A 16,488-nucleotide genomic window follows, 5' to 3' on the forward strand; every position below is an offset into this window, starting at 1 on the left:
CTAATCAAAATGCATAATGAGAAATATCTTTTGGATGAATTATGTTCTTCCTGGAGAATTGGAGACTTGAAAATGCCTGTTCAGAGACGGTTTATCTCGGTTTTTCATTTAATTTGTCGTCTGTTTGTTTGTAAAATGAAATGCCTACGGTTTGATCATGAGCTCAACAAAATGCAAGTAGGACAGTAATGTAAACCTATCGTGATGTCAGTTGTCATCATGCCAACGTGAAAGGAAATGATTTGCCAGCTTAGTTGAAAAGAAATTACAATTACAATCAATTTATGCTATTTGTTGCAACTTCAGTTCCTTGTCGACAGGCTTCAGTCTCTCTGGTGCCCACTGAACTTAAAGTCATATAAGATTTTCTCTGACTCTACTGTGTCCAGTGATCTTCTTACAGGTTATTATATAAATACTGAGGACTTACTACAGATTATCCAAAATAATGCAAACTAAGAAAACTCATTAATAGTATTAAGAAGAAGACACTGCAGTTTCACCCTATTTCTAAAATCTCTGCACAGTATCATACACATTTAGTGTTTGAACAAGCAAATCCCTTAAAAAAAAAAAAAAAAAAAAAAGAAGCATAAGGAATCTGCATGGCAATGCAAATACCTGCACATAACCAAAAGACAGAAACCAACAGAATGAGTTTTTAACAAACAAATTAGTTATTAACAAATTAACAAAGAGTCGTATTTAAACCAGGACATACTGTGGGTGACTACAGGGTCATTGTGACTGAAACAAGAAAGCAAATGACAAAAATGCAAGCAAAGTAAACAAAACACAAAGAGACAAACTTGAAGCTCTACTCCTTTTAGGAGAATATTTTCCTGCTATTCCCCTCCAACTCCACCCTCACATTCAACTCAAATGAGAAGAAAGAAACATATTACACTGGACCTTGCATGCATGCTTTTAAACAACAAAATAAATGAATGTTATAGGCATACTTGACGTACATGTAATCTTTATTCTTTTAGCTTTTCAGTGAAATGGGTTATAGCAGAGTGTTACATGCAGTTTATTTATACACTACAAGCATTATGCATATAAATGATGGGAGATGTTAAAGTCTATGTAATCAAAACATTCTTTTAGTATGCATAAAGTATAGCGTAAGTAGTGAATATTTTAATTACGTGCAAAATGTAATTACATTAGTGGACTTACACTTTATAACACAGAAGAACAGATGTAGTTGTGACACAGCTTGGGGTGAATGTTGTGGGGAGTGAATGAACCGACAAAAGTGACACAACAATATAAAATGTAAACAGATGAAGGAAATAGCTAAGGGCACATGAGATGTGCGATGCCATATCCTTGAGATCATTCAGAATATTCTGAGCCATCTTTCATCCAACTTAGATATTTATCATGATAAAGATTTAGAGGTAAACTGAAAAAAAAACAACAGTTTACAAAGCACACAAAAATAACATGAAAGATCAACAAACTATTTCCCAGTCAGCATTCTGAAATAAAAATAAGCAGGTAAATGTTACATAAAAACAGCATAGAAAGGAAAGTCACCACCAATGAGACAGGGCTTTGTCTTATTGAGAATAAATAGACATTTAAATTCTTTATCCCACCTCCTGCTGAATGTATCATATCTGTTGCTTGAATACAACAGAACATGGAGCATATATTTGGTTTTATATCACAGGTAATCAATATGAATTCTTTTATATATTCCACGACGTATTTATCACTGCAGAATACACACCAACTAAGGAAGAAAAGAGGCAAAATGAAGAAAAGGTAGGCACATTAGGAACCTTTTAGGGAAGCTGCAGTCCTACAAACAGACAAATTTACAGCTTAAACTATCAGAGGTTTTGTTGATAAGCGAGGTAAATTAGCATAGGGTGACTTGCAGTGCGATACTTTTAAAAAAAATATTTTCTGGCTTCAAAAGCCATCGAGTGCTTCGTTTTTAGTACAGCTTCATGATAAATTTGTACATAATTTGCAATATTTAAATGGTACATAGGTTGAACACAAGAGGCTGAGGTGACGTACATGAATGATTTTGATGATTCAACAATGTGCAAAGTGTTTCTGCCAAGGGTTACTGCTCTGACACTGATAATCAAACACAATCAGCACACTTGGCTGGATTTGTTCAAATGGTAGGCTAAAGTGATGTTGCTATAATGTATAAAAAGCAACCATGTCACGTCTATACTTCACATCATGAGACATGAAGGACTGGGAGAGAGCATAGTAAAATCAGTACACTCTATCATGCATAAACTTGGAGAAACATTCATGCAGGTCTACATTTCTAATTAATCACAACTCTGACACTGTCTCTTGGATTTGTCAAACAATCTAAGCGCTGTCAGTCAGCGAGCCTAACCTTAAAGCAGTTTTACTCATTGTAAAGACTATACCTGAAGGAACAACCCTTTTGAGGAGTAAAAAATTTACAAAAATTCAATTAACCAAACTGTGACTTCTTAAAGTAAGTTTTCTTCTTCATGAAAATTAATTAATTCAACAGCCATTGATATAGCAAATAATTCAAGACACTGGATAGCAGAACTAGCTGCAATAGAAGTTAAAGCATTAACTAATGTGTCTTTCAGAACACTTTGCCCATCCACACAACACAGCCAAAAGGGATCCTTGCTCCTGAACATCCAAAATAGTCCTTCTACATCCTGATAAACCTGTTTTCCATTTTAGGCACCAACCTCTAGAGTCAAGTAAGCACAGTCAGTTTGGCATAGTAGATATCCATACTAAGGAAAGAAGTCCAATGGATGTCATTTTCAAAGGTTGTAAACATTTTGTCATTATTTAAAATGTCTTTGTTGCATCTCCAGCATTCTCTTATATGTCTTCCTCTGTGACATCTTTGCTCTCAACCTCCTTTTCACTTTTGTCCTTTTCATATTTGTTTTTCCCATTTGTTGTCACACTATTACATGAAGGTTGAGAGGCCGCTGAGGGAGTCAGTTCACTTTTTTGTTTGTCTGCGGCAAGGTCTTCCTTTTCAATGACCTTTTCATCCTTTTGAATGTTACCATTGGACATGTCTGAGGGCCTAATACCTATTCCTTGACTATTCTTGACATACTGTCTGTATGCTCTCTGGATTACAACAGCCGAGGTATCCTCCTGTTTGCGGCGGAGGGTGGTAGTGATGGGTTCGTAGGACATTTTGGAAGGATTTGAGGCCATGAAGCGCTCCTCCATCTGCCCCCTTAGAATGTCCATCTCCCCACCCTCACCTAGCACACGTTTTGTGAATGCGAACAGGATGTCTAGGCAGTGAATGCGCTCACCACTCACCATGGGTAGATCCATAGAGATCAGTTCAATCTTGTTAGGCTTGGCAATGCGCAGCGGCGGGTCGAGAGCATCTGCAAATTCTGAAAGCTTGTAGTACTCCATGAACTGCGTTGCACGAGGGTCAAACTTTTCCCAGACCTCATAAAACATTTCAAAATCATCCTCACTTAATGGGTCCGCGCTCTCCTCAGTCGCCACACCGAAGTTTTCCAGAATGACTGCAATGTACATATTCACCACAATAAGGAAACAGATAATGATGTAGCTCACAAAGAAGGCAATTCCCACAGGAGGATTTCCACAGTCTCCTACAACAGTACTGCCAGGATGCTCCTTGCTACTGTTACAATCATCTTGGTGTCTGTTGAGAATGGGATACAGCAGGCCATCCCAGCCTCCCGAGGTGGTGATCTGGAATAAACAGATCATGCTGTTGCCAAATGTCTCAAAATTGAAAAGGTCATCAATGCCTCTTTCCCTCTTGACATAAGCAAAGTTTGACATTCCAAAGATAGCATAGATAAACATCACCAAGAAGAGCAAAAGGCCGATGTTGAACAAGGCAGGAAGTGACATCATCAAGGCAAACAAGAGTGTGCGGATTCCTTTAGCACTTTTAATAAGGCGGAGGACGCGGCCAATGCGAGCCAATCGAATGACTCGGAACAAGGTGGGTGAGACAAAATACTTTTTTATCATCTCTGAGAGAAACATACCTAGAGAGAGGAGGAAAAACATAATACAAACTGTAAACAATACAGTTATATTGATAAAATGAAAACATGTGAGAGCAAACAGAAGTGACTCATACCAAGAACTGATAAGATCACTACGATGAAATCAAATATATTCCAGCCACTTGTGAAGTAGTACTGCCGAAGTGAGATCACCTTCAACAAACACTCTCCAGAGAAGACGACAATGAAAAATACATTAATTTTTTGGAGGACCTCGGTCTTCTGTGGTGACTGGTCGGCAGTTTCCACCATCATGGTTACCATGTTGAGCCATATTAGAACCATAATCGCAATATCAAATGCTTGTTTTGTGGTGAAGTCAAAGATGTATCCTTGAATCTTGTTCTAAAATAGATAAATGGTGAAGAAGTAAAAATAATTTTTTAATGCTATGAAAGACATCAGATTTCTGATTCAAATAAGCTGCAGTGATGTTTAAAGTTACATACTGATGGTCTAGGAATGGGTTTCTGTGGTTTCTTTGAACCCAGCTTTTTCATGGCATTGTAGTATTTCTTCTGCTCTTCAGTCATAAAGATGTCTTGACCTCCTAAGTAAAGAGAACATGCGAGACTTGTTAAATCACAGCAAAATGTTTGAAGTCAAAGTATCACAAGTTGTTTAGAAAGCAGATTTGATACTTATCTTTTTCTTTTGCTGATTGAAATTGTCAATGATGACACCGATGAAGAGATTGAGAGTGAAAAAAGCTCCAAATATGATAAAAACAACAAAATAAACATACATCTTCAGGTTCTTCTCATACTCTGGTTGGTCTCCCTGCTATAATAATGACAGAAAATAGAGACGTGATTTAATGATTTATTTCCACAGACTCTAGAATTCTGGGGCAAGCAAACACTACTAGAGCACCTTTGTAGAATTTGTTTACAGCAAAGCCAAAGAAACTCTTTTCGTTCTAATACAAAAGATAGCAAATTATACAACTGAAAATGGATTTTATGCTGCACATGAAAACTACTCTCCACACAACAGCATAGTTTGGTTGGTTATTTTGCTGAAGAGTTAAAGGTGAGCTGCAGTCCATTGCCTTCAACTAACAGCTTCTCGGTCCATTAATCTCTTGCAAAAATTAAGATCATTCATTTAAAAAATGCTGCAAATAATTAATTATATAACTTTGATATACAACAAAGAGCTTTAATGGGTTCAACCAGACACCGGGAAAGACTTTAACAATAAAAAAGATTTTTTTACACTCATCATGACACCTGTGATTAGATTTTCAATATAGTCTGGACATTTTACAAAGTCTAAATACATTTTGTGTATAGTAACTTAAAGTATTGATATGTTGAGAGGTGTTATTTTTCAGCAGGATTGTGAAAAGGACAAGCATGAGCTAAACAATGAAACTTTGAATACCTTGCTTGGGGAGTCCACAGCAGCATACATGATGTCCATCCAGCCCTTGAATGTAGCCTATATAGAAATGAATACAGCAAAGAACGTGTCTGCATGCTTAGAAATGCACTAATAGTGCAATTATTTGATACTCAAACATTTTTAGTTACTTACCACTTGCAACAGCGCAAGGTAACCCATGCCCACATTGTCAAAGTTGATTTTAACGTTTTTCCAGCGAACAGTTTCATTGGACAAAGCCAAACACTCTGTCTCGTTTTTTACTATTGTTGGAAGAAAAGGCTTATCGGTGGTTCTGTTGACACAACTGTAGTACTTCCCTGCAAATAAGTTGACGCCCATGATGCTGAAGATGAGCCAGAAGATGAGACACACCAGTAGCACATTGACGATGGAAGGAATTGCTCCCAGTAGGGCATTGACAACCACCTGCACAACAACACACAAACATGAAATGTCTGTATAGCAGGCAGAGATCACAGAATTTAGAACTGATGCACAACACTGTATATTGTGGTAATGGTAAGAACAGGAAAACACAAGAGTGAACGTTTCAGTGCCAACATACACATCAGCATGACCTCGTCACAGCTATGACTAACACAAAAGCTCAAGTACAATGACAACGGCATGGTAAAGTTGGGAAAAGCATCAGGAGAGGAGGCAGGAGACTGATCAAATAAAGTATGTTATGTTTATAAAAGTGGTTTTAGTGGGTTGACTAAATTTTAGGTAAACATTGAAACAGAACACCTTGTAGAGGAAGGAGGATGCCACAAATTTTGCTTACTGTAAACAGAAACATAAATAAAACATACAAATATGTTAAATAACGCAGGACACAGTATCCAAAACAGTGAAATGATAATGGAAACCAATGTAGCACTACTGACGCACATGAGAAGCTGTGCATGCAAATGAGGGAATTCACTGGCTACCACGTGAGGAAAGACGATCATCATAACAGCGCTGTGAAACTAGACCACCATAATATGAAAGCAGCTAATCAATACATTCTACATTGATTTCAGCAGACTACAATCATGGCCCTTCAGTTACATAAGTTATCAACCCCTACTGAGAGCATAGTCTGGCTGCATGTTATAAAGTATGACATGACAAAAGTGTCACTATATTTTTGCTACAAGGGGCATGATGCCACTGAAAAGAATACCTTGATATTTGGGGAAATAACGTTAGAGTGGGAGAGTGATGAGGCTCTTTTATTGGTTTAAATATGAAGTTGGAGAAAGATGAACAGCTTAGCTTAGCAAGACGACTGAAAGCATCTAGCCTGGCTCCAAGGGTAACAAAATTAACCCCCAGCACCACTAAATATACTGATTGCCATGCTGTGTCCTGTTGACTTCAGTCAGTCAAGTAAGATTTCCAACACTTTCCTGTCATCATATCTTGGCATCATCATTGACGGCTCACTTTAAAAAGCACAACACTGCATCGTGCAGTGTGCACACTTATGAGAGCGCTACACATTAGTACAGTATACACTCAGACTTTGGTCATAGTCACATTTTGTGATTCCAGAAAACGGTGGAGACTCAACTCTATAAAAACACAACTTGATTTTATTTCTCTCTTTTAGCTGTCTAGCTATTTCTCTCAGAAACTGTGCATTAAAGGTGGATGTACGTAGCCTTTGAGTGTGAAAAGTGTTGTCTGTTACACGTGCCTTCTTTATAATTGCCAGCAGAGGGTGACTCCTCTCGCTGCTGTGAAATTTCTGATTGTAAAGTTTATGAAAAAACGGCCTTGCTCCTTCCTTGATTTGTTACCTCAGCGGGCACTTTCATAATCACTTTATGGTCTCACTCACTAGTTTCAAGATCTTTTATATACAGCATGATGTTCAATTTGCAAATTACTGTTCAATTTAAAGCAAAATAGACAACAAAGTGGGATATGTTTCAGGGCGGGGCTGCCTTTTGATTGACAGTGCGATGCTAGTGTTTTTGAGTTCTCCAGTTAAATCCACTGCTTACCTATTACTCCAGGTTTCAAAAGACCAGGACATTGAATTTGGCTAAATACCAAACTTGAGCCTCCAGAATGGTGGTCCACAAAGCAATGGGTGATTTTTCCAGTCACAAGTCTATATGCTAAGCTAAAATCTGGGATACATATTTGGTAGACAGAGGAAAGTATCTAACTCTAAGGAAGAAATTTGCCAAATGTCAAACTATTCTTTCACCAAAGTCCTGTGTCACTGGAGTTAAAAGCCAAACAGGAGGACCAATAATATGTGGAGAAAGCGGGATAGGGAAGGAAAGGAAGGTATCATTTACATGGAACACATTTTTGGGATCTTGCAGTGACATGAAGTGTTATGCTTTTTTTTCACCAGCCTGGTGGTAGACAGGGCATCAAGACTCAGAATGGTTGGGGAAATCCAGGACTCTTACCCTCATGCCCTCGAACCGTGACAGGGCTCTCAGGGGCCTCAGAGCTCGCAGGGTTCTCAGAGACTTGATGGGACCAAGTTCATTAAATTCTAAAGCATTGGCTATCAGGCTGACCAATGAGACCTGGATCACATGGAGACACACTCATGAGCAGAGAAAAACACATCAGGCCTTTCTAGGGAGCATTCTCAGATGCTAGAGCGTGAACTTTATTGATGAAATAAGTGTGTGTGTGTGTGTGTGTGTGTGTGTGTGTGTGTGTGTGTCCGTGTAAACAAAGGTGTTCCAACCTACATCGACAATGAGGAAGTCCAACCAGCACCAGGCATTAGTGAAATACTTGGCAAATCCATATGCCACCCACTTCAGTAACATCTCCAGAATGAAAATGTAGGTGAATATTTTGTCTGCAAACTCCAACATTGTTTTAATGGTCTTCCTCTTCTCAATATAGACGTCCTCCAATGCCTGAATGAGAACACAGCCAGAGAGAACTTCAGTAACACCAAACAAGCACAAGTATATCTTTGGATTGCCCCCAAACCGCAGCAGTCAGACCAGATTATTAAAGATAGAACTGGACTAATTTAATTACGTAAATGAAATGGCCTTAAACACTGCAGTCTGCTGCCCGAGAGATGCTAGATATGACATGTGAACACACAACAGAAGCCAAATCAGATGTCCAAAAACAGCTTGGTATTTCTTTCTGCATTGACTTACAAGTGCTCCGCTGCTGAGCAGGATCATGAAGATGATGAAGCTCTCAAACCAGTTGTGCTCCACTATCCGATAACAGGTTTTTCTCAGCGTCCACCATATCTTCCAGAAGCCCACATCCACATTTACTTGACAACACTTGAACCTTTGCACGCAGGCTGACAAGAGACAAATAGGAGGTGGTGTTTTAATCATATAACATGTCTGAATCTGATTAAAACCAAGGCTGTGGGAGGTTACAGCTACATGGAGGTAGTATTCACCAGCAGGAAAGCAGGCGTCAGGGTCCATAGCTTCTTCTAATTCGAAGTCTAGAGAATCTCCTCCTTCTCCAGCTGGTAGACCATCTACTGTGCTCCCCTCAGAAGAGCTGAACTGCCCATCATCTTCTACAATCTGTAAAACAGAGGTTGAAGTTCACTAGTGTTACAATTGTCATGGCAAATGTAAGAGACTGTCCGTGCCCACATTTCATGTGTTTCTCTCCAAAGGAAAACTATTTTCATACCAAAATAGTCAAAAAACAGAAAGGGTCTCGCACAAGACATAGATAAATGGTGTGTTTCGATTGTCACTGAAGCAGATTCACAGACATGCATTCAGTTCAAGGTTAAATCAAATGTATAAAAAAAACAAAAAACAAAAGGTGTCTTGTTCATATTTAACATTGTACATAATGTGAAAGACACCTGTACAAAAACTGACAGGAATATCGCTTTCAGCTTATTAACCATCTCTGACCATAATTGCAAGTTTCCCTGATGTGATAAATACAGCTGAGTGGTCATTAACTGAGGAGGCAATAAGCCTTACAGTTGCTCTTGTTGTCTTGCCTCCTTATCAACTCCATTTTATTGTAGAAAGATAAGAGCATGCTACAGCTGTCTGCCCATCACCACAACTTGTTTTAACTATCAAATGTTTGCTTAGTCAATTACACACACACACACACACACACACACACACGATTTGCACAGGTCTCTGCCACCAATGAGCTAAAATATAAAAAGCAGACAATATCTAAAAACAGTTGGGGATTTGAAGTCTGACAGTGTTTCACAGCAGCTGTATGGTCTCTCTTCAGCCTGTTGTTGTATGGCTGTCTGCAGGGTGTGTCTCCTAATAGCATGAGAACAGCTTGAATGTCTTCCTGGAGCACTTGGCTGGTGAGGGAGAAGCTAATGCAGTGCAGAGAATGATGTAAGCATGTTACTGCGATACACTGCATGCACTAAGGTCAGTGTTTTCACAGACTGCGCTTCAATCCTGCCATTCTGTTTCTGTGAGAAATGCTTTATGTTACATTTCAGCAAAATCAAGAGTCAGCTGCGGAACATTAAATATTTAGTTTTCTTTTTTAAATTTAAGTGTCATTTCTGAATTATTGCAATTACAGCATTGTTAGTAGAAACTGTTGCATGTGTTTAAACAAGGAAATCACAACAAATGACCTTTGTGTTGTCATCATCCTCAAGCACACACTCACACAGCACATTGTTAGCCTACACAATACATCCACAATCTACTGCAACCCAAAACAATGTCCTTGCGCCAGCTCTACTTTTCAAAGCTTAAACATTTCGGTTTTACTGACATTATCAGAAAAGTGATAATTCTACTATTTGTTTATTGAAGAGATCATACGTGGTGGGCGGTGTATTGGACTACATTTCTTTGAAAAAGTGTTTCTAATATTCAGTTTAACCAATAAATGCATAGAAATACATGAGGAGGGCTGGTTAATAGAAAAAACTTTTCAAGTGAATGAAGCAAAGCCACAAAATAATAAGTGATCTGCTAAAAGGATATTGGGTCATTATTGTAAATGAGGCACTCTGTGATGACTGTAATGTGTTTTAAAGTGTTTTCACAAGTTTGCTAAAACTCTGACAGCATCCGCAGCAAAGCAGCAGTAAGCAAGCAACAACATCACATTATAAACGTCCGCTAATCTTCCTATGAAACACTTCCACTAGGCAAAGTGATCTACAGCTAAGAAATTGAAAAAGAAAGCCACAATGCAAATGAATTTCTGTACCAATCAAAACAACAAGTACATAAACATCGCATCAACAACATGGCAATAATCATAATATATACAGTCAGTGTGCTTCTTTTTTTCTCTGTATGAGCTTTTCCACAATATAAAGCAGAGTCTCTGTTAAGTGGAGGACTCATCTCTCCAGCACTCAGGCTTAAATGCCACATAATGCAATCTGCACACTGGTATTTTCCTGTCTATATGGCCTCTCCTTGTTAAAGGGTCATGGTTTATTATGGGGTATATAGGGGAAACAACATGTTCGCATCTCACTGCTATGACTGTAGACTGTAAAGCAAGGGCTTCACCTCCTGTAAGGCAACACCTCACTACTCTCAACAACAGTATTCACTCAGATGAAAATCCTTTATGATCCAACAATGGCTCTAAAGCAGTGTCATCTCTAACAGAAAAGGCATCTTAACACACCAATTATTTTGACTGAGAAAAGCATCCTTACCATGTGGCACGCTGCTACTTCAGACGAGGCACTGCTGAAGTCTTCTGTGTTAAGATTTTCAAAGTCAGACTCTCCCACAGCGATAGGAACAGTGACAGTCAGACTGGGATTGTTGATGAAAGACATTATAGAATCGTCACTCTTGCTGCAAACTATGTACTTGTCTCCATTTTTGTCGACTCCGGTCACATCTCCATTGCCATTCTTAGGGAAGTCTTTGATCAAATGGTTGGCGACACCATTCGGCCCTAAAGGTTTGTGGAGCTCATCTAGAGCTTTGTCCTCATCCTTCTTTTTCTTCTTGCCCCTGAGACAGACACTGCTGCAGCAGCTTCGAAGCAGCGACTTGGTGAAAGCAATGCCTTTGTGAATCCGCCCGATGGCAATCTGCAAATTGTTCATCTCGCTGTCATCATCTGTCGCTGCCAGGTTGTCGGCACTGAAGGAGCTCAGCAGCAGGGCCAAGAACAAGTTCAGCACCTATCAGATGATGACAACATTAATGTTAGATTAATCTATGAGCTATTTCACTTAATGACAACAAAACATCATGAATCGATATTTCTTATATTAGCCAGCTAAATTTAAAAGAGCAGAATGAGGGGAACTAATGAATTGAGCATAAAAGATGTAATGTACCACAAGGTTTCCAATAACCATGACCATCATGTAGACAATGATGCACTTGGTAGTCCCAGCCACCTCCATACAGTCCCACATGGTCTCTATCCACTCTCCACAAAGCACTCGGAACACAATGAGGAATGAATGGAAGAAGTCATTCATGTGCCAACGAGGCAGAACGCACTCGGGAGAGATTTTACACACACAGTCCTTGTACTTTTTTCCAAACAGCTGCATGCCCACCACAGCAAAGATGAAGACAATGATGGCGAGCACTAGGGTCAGATTGCCCAAAGCCCCCACTGAATTACCAATGATTTTGATGAGTGTGTTGAGAGTGGGCCAAGATTTAGCCAACTTGAATACTCTCAACTGTAAAAAAGAAAACAGAAAATGAGTCACTTCATGTGTTCCTGCACTTAAAATACACCAGATCGTATTTGGTATGACATTCAGCGGCTAGAAAAAGCAGGTGAACACTTTGGATTTATCTACATTTAAGAACAATGTGCGTGAGCTAATAAAACAACTACAATCTTCTGTGTCATTGATGAACACACAATATTCCTTATGAAAGTGAAAGCTGAGTTACCACTTGGATGAAATAAACTGGCCAAACCTCCTTCGGCAGCAATAACCTTTCTCGTGGGAAGATCTGCACAAGGTTCATAAGGAATTTTGAATCCTCCTTATAGAGCTACTTCAGCAGATTTTCTTTATTTGAATTTATTCTGAATTCTTGATGTTTCAATTCAATGCACTGCTGTACCACTTTGTTTCTACACTGATATTATCTTGTCTTGGGACTTCAATTTCCCCTCAGTGATACCAAAAACATGCTGAGGTTGATTGGTGATTCTAAATTGAACTGGTGTGAATGTGAGTGTGCTTGTTTGTCTCTATGACTAGTCCTGTAATAGACTGAGGACCTGTCCAGGGTGTCTCCTGCCTTCACCCTGTGTCAGCTGGGATAGACTCCAGACCCTGGCGACCCTAATGAGGATTAAGCGGTGTATAGATAATGGATGGATGGATTATTTTCAGGGTTCACTTTTTTCTACCTGTACTGTAAATATTTATGTCATGTATTTTATATGGACAATGCAATACAATGTGTTGCATGCTATTAGTTCAAATACATTCCATCGGTTCATAACCACATTCTACATAAATGCTGATAATGCCAAATGGTTCACTTGCTTCTTGCCATTGTATATGTATTGTAGAACTTACCAATCTGAATGATCTCAGAACAGACATCCCGGCCACATCTGCCAAACCAAGCTCCATCAAGCTTAAACTGACAATGATTGAATCAAAAATATTCCATCCCTGCTGAAAGTAATAATATGGGTCCAAAGCAATGATCTTGAGGACCATTTCAGCCGTGAAGATGGCAGTGAATACCTTCACACACATAAACACACACACACACACACACACACACATACACACACAAAAATAAGTAATACTGTCCACTGATAAAACATTTGCAGAAATGCAGTACTCTACAAATTACTCTACAGCCGACTTACCCCATTGCCCACAGTTAACATATTGCTGAAACCAGTGGACATTGGATGATGCTCCATAGCCATAAACAAAGTGTTGAGTACAATACAGATGGTGATGGTGAGATCTGTGAATGGGTCCATCACAATTAGCCTAACCATTTTCTTGATTTTCAGCCATAAGGGACAGCATTCCCAGATGAGGAAGGTGTGGGCAAAATTGTACCAGCAAGGAGGACACTTCTGTCTTGACTCTTCAAGCTCTGATGACAAACAAAAATATTTACTTTTTTTCAGTAATCTAGATATAATCAAGATTGGATATTTATGGCATGATAGAGAATACTTACCCTCCATTGTGCTGGTAATAACACTGGCTATGCTGTGAGCTCTCTGTCTGGCCTCTGGGCCCTCAAATGGATCCAAAAACTCCTGGTATGTCCCCCCAGTGGCATGTCTGTACTCTGTGTCAGTCGTATCAGCCTAGAGATAACAATCACTGTTAAAGATACAACTGCATTCCTGAAAATAATTTTTATGTCACTATTGACAAATGGGAAAGTTGTCAAGATTTTATGTTAATGTTACAATTCACTGACACAAAAGAACATTAAAATAATAAGCAGAGGACATTGTACTTTAGAAAGCTGCATATTTCTATACCAGACTGTCTCCTAGAATAGCATCTTACAGTAAAGTTCTCTGTGACAACAGAGCAATTATGCTTGCAAATCACAGCAGATAAAAAAGTGTAATAATAGGAACATAGCTTTTGATATTCCTGGCCATTATCAACTGTGTTTTGAGTCAAAAGTCAAGGAACAAACCATAGTATGAAATTATGTGAAACACATTTCCCCGTAAGTCACTTTGATTGCAGAAACAGATATTTCTGAAGGATCTAAAGTTGGTTTAAAATGCAAAAAAATTTGCTTACTTCTTATATCTTTAACCATGCTTAGCCACATACACTATCAGTCAAAAGTTTTAGAACACCCCATTTTTCCGGTTCTTTATTGGAAATTATGCATGCTAATGTCTCGCTGTGCTCTGAAATGAAAGCACAGACAAAATAAATGTTTAAAAAAATTAATTTAGAAACCAAAATGTATTCTAAACTTTCAACTCATCAAAGTAGCGACATTTGGCAGATTTAACAGCTGAACACACTCGTGGCATTCTTTCCACAATGGAAATCAAATATTCTTCAGAAAGTTCTTCCTAACTCTGTTGCAGAAGTTCCCATAAATGTGTGACACTTGTAGGTTGCTTTGCTTTCACTCTTCTGTCCAGTTCATCCCAAACCAGCTCCATAGGGTTTAAGTCTGGAGACTGTGCTGGTCACTCCATGTTTTCAAGCTTACCATCTTGTTATTTCTTCCTAAGGTAGTCCTGGCAGAGCTTGGACTAATGTTTTGGGTCATTATCTTGCTGTAGGATGAACCAACTGGGAACATACCAGAGGATACTGCATGGTGCTGCAGAATGCTGTGGTAGATGTTTTGGTTCAGGGTATCTAACTCTGCACAAGTCACTGACCCTGGATCCAGCAATACAGAGCCAGACCATCACGCTTCCTCCTCCATGTTTGACAGTTGATGTTACACACTGAGGAACCATCCTTTCATCTACTCAACAGCGTACAAAAATCCTGCATGATGAACCAAAGATTTCGAATTCTGATTCATCAGTCCATAATACCTGCTTTCAGTCTTCTGTAGTCTATTGGTGGTGTTTCATGACAAGCCTCTTTTTCTTATTCTGACGTCTTAGCAATGGCTTTCTTGCTGCAACTCGACCTGTCAAACCTGCAACTCGAAGTCTTCTCTTCACAGTTGAAACTGAGACTTTCTCTGTATGAAAGACCTACATTTGTAAGTGTTATGATGGTCTGTCTCTCTTCTATTGTTAATTAGCCTTTTCCATGCCACTTTTCTAGCAACACAATAAGTTCTGCAGTACAATATTGTTCAAATAATGCTCTCGAGAGTATGATGCCATAGTGTGTCCCAACACCACTTTCATGCAGACAGAAGGGGCTGTAAGTAATCAAGAAAAGTTGGGACACCTGTAGCATTTGGTAGCACCAACTTTCAAGGCCTCATCAACCTCCATTTCAACTCATTTCTTCTTCCCTGAAAAAGGCCCTTTTGTATAATTCTGAAATGTACATTATGTTTCAGCTTTGGGTAACCTTGCCTTTTTTTAACTTCTGGCAGTTCACCATGTACCTTTGTACCATTTCAAGCTATTCACTGAACTTGAACTACTTGAATTTCAATAAAAAATTGGAAAGATTGGGGCGTTCTAAAACTTTTGACCAGTAGTGTAGTTTGCTGAAATTGACTGAATGCCTGTAAGATAAACACTCATTTAAACTACTGCAATGCTTTGGAAAATGATTAGCAATAATGCCAAGTATCACAAATGTGATGTCTACTTAATACAATGAATATACACTGTGTGTGCCAGACATAAAAAAACCAAAAAGAATAAATAGAAAGAAGCAGAAACAGAGCCAAAGCTATGTTAGAGTTATAAGCAAATGAAATAAGGTCATCTGACTTAGACAATCCTTTCTTACATTGTCTCCAGTTGAGGCCATATCTACAGTCACTTTAGGCAGAAGGAGGCCCACTGGTGATGCTGGCAGTGAGCTCCCACCCACCAGAGACACAACCCCATTGCAGTCTACTGAACTGTGCCTGATCCCACTAGGTGGAAGCCGAAGACGTGGCATGAAGATGCACTGGCTCATACTGCTGCTCCGTCGATCACACCTCTGGGGGAAAAACAAAGAGCCCCTCCGACTCAAGTTGTCCTCAAAAATGCTGTTCTCGTCATCGGCGAACTCATTTTCTGAACCCATGTCCTGCACTTGGCTTCGGAAACTGAAAAGGCTGGTCTTGCTGTTCCGTCTGGGTGAGAACAGGGGCCCACGAAAACTCAGAAAGGACTAGGAGAGAAAAATATTCTCCAATGGATACATGATTCATGCTGATCGTAAAGTGGAAAGAATGGCGATGACAATGATCCTCACACGTACAAATTAAAAAAAGATGTTAAAAAAAAATGTAATAATGATGCCAGACATTGTTGTGATGGAACTGCAGAAATAAAAATACATACTGCTGATGACTGAGAATGGTAAAGATGGTGATCACAATAATGCTCAGGATGATGAAGAAGAAAAGGATGATTGTGTTGATGATGCTTAGGAAGATGATAAGCATTGCAAGAAGGAAATGGCACAATTAAAAATGCATCCTGACCG

The 16,488-nt window shown here is 39.1% G+C and overlaps 1 protein-coding gene across 4 annotated transcripts in view; it reads right to left on the minus strand.

Annotated features, from left to right (window-relative positions):
- Nucleotides 1–962: 962 nt before the first annotated feature.
- The window catches only part of scn1laa (sodium channel, voltage-gated, type I-like, alpha), a 29,004-nt gene continuing 13,478 nt past the window's right edge, over nucleotides 963–16,488 (minus strand). Inside the window, exons 12-27 of one of the 4 annotated variants that reach the window (XM_055015229.1) lie at nucleotides 15,799–16,170; nucleotides 13,565–13,697; nucleotides 13,239–13,477; nucleotides 12,937–13,110; nucleotides 11,719–12,075; nucleotides 11,080–11,559; nucleotides 8,842–8,974; nucleotides 8,582–8,736; nucleotides 8,153–8,326; nucleotides 7,859–7,981; nucleotides 5,592–5,867; nucleotides 5,439–5,495; nucleotides 4,694–4,835; nucleotides 4,502–4,602; nucleotides 4,127–4,397; nucleotides 963–4,031 (exon numbers count right to left, since the gene is read on the minus strand). In XM_055015229.1, the coding sequence (XP_054871204.1) occupies nucleotides 2,854–4,031; nucleotides 4,127–4,397; nucleotides 4,502–4,602; nucleotides 4,694–4,835; nucleotides 5,439–5,495; nucleotides 5,592–5,867; nucleotides 7,859–7,981; nucleotides 8,153–8,326; nucleotides 8,582–8,736; nucleotides 8,842–8,974; nucleotides 11,080–11,559; nucleotides 11,719–12,075; nucleotides 12,937–13,110; nucleotides 13,239–13,477; nucleotides 13,565–13,697; nucleotides 15,799–16,170 (4,365 nt within the window). In that variant the 3' untranslated portion in view covers nucleotides 963–2,853. Of the gene's footprint in view, nucleotides 4,032–4,126; nucleotides 4,398–4,501; nucleotides 4,607–4,693; nucleotides 4,836–5,438; nucleotides 5,496–5,591; nucleotides 5,868–7,858; nucleotides 7,982–8,152; nucleotides 8,327–8,581; nucleotides 8,737–8,841; nucleotides 8,975–11,079; nucleotides 11,560–11,718; nucleotides 12,076–12,936; nucleotides 13,111–13,238; nucleotides 13,478–13,564; nucleotides 13,698–15,798; nucleotides 16,171–16,488 lie in introns of all 4 variants that reach the window. The other 3 variants (XM_055015228.1, XM_055015231.1, XM_055015230.1) reach the window with 3 other exon arrangements.

This window comes from Amphiprion ocellaris, chromosome 11 (genome assembly GCF_022539595.1).
Source record: "Amphiprion ocellaris isolate individual 3 ecotype Okinawa chromosome 11, ASM2253959v1, whole genome shotgun sequence".
NCBI classification, from domain to species: Eukaryota; Metazoa; Chordata; class Actinopteri; family Pomacentridae; genus Amphiprion; species Amphiprion ocellaris.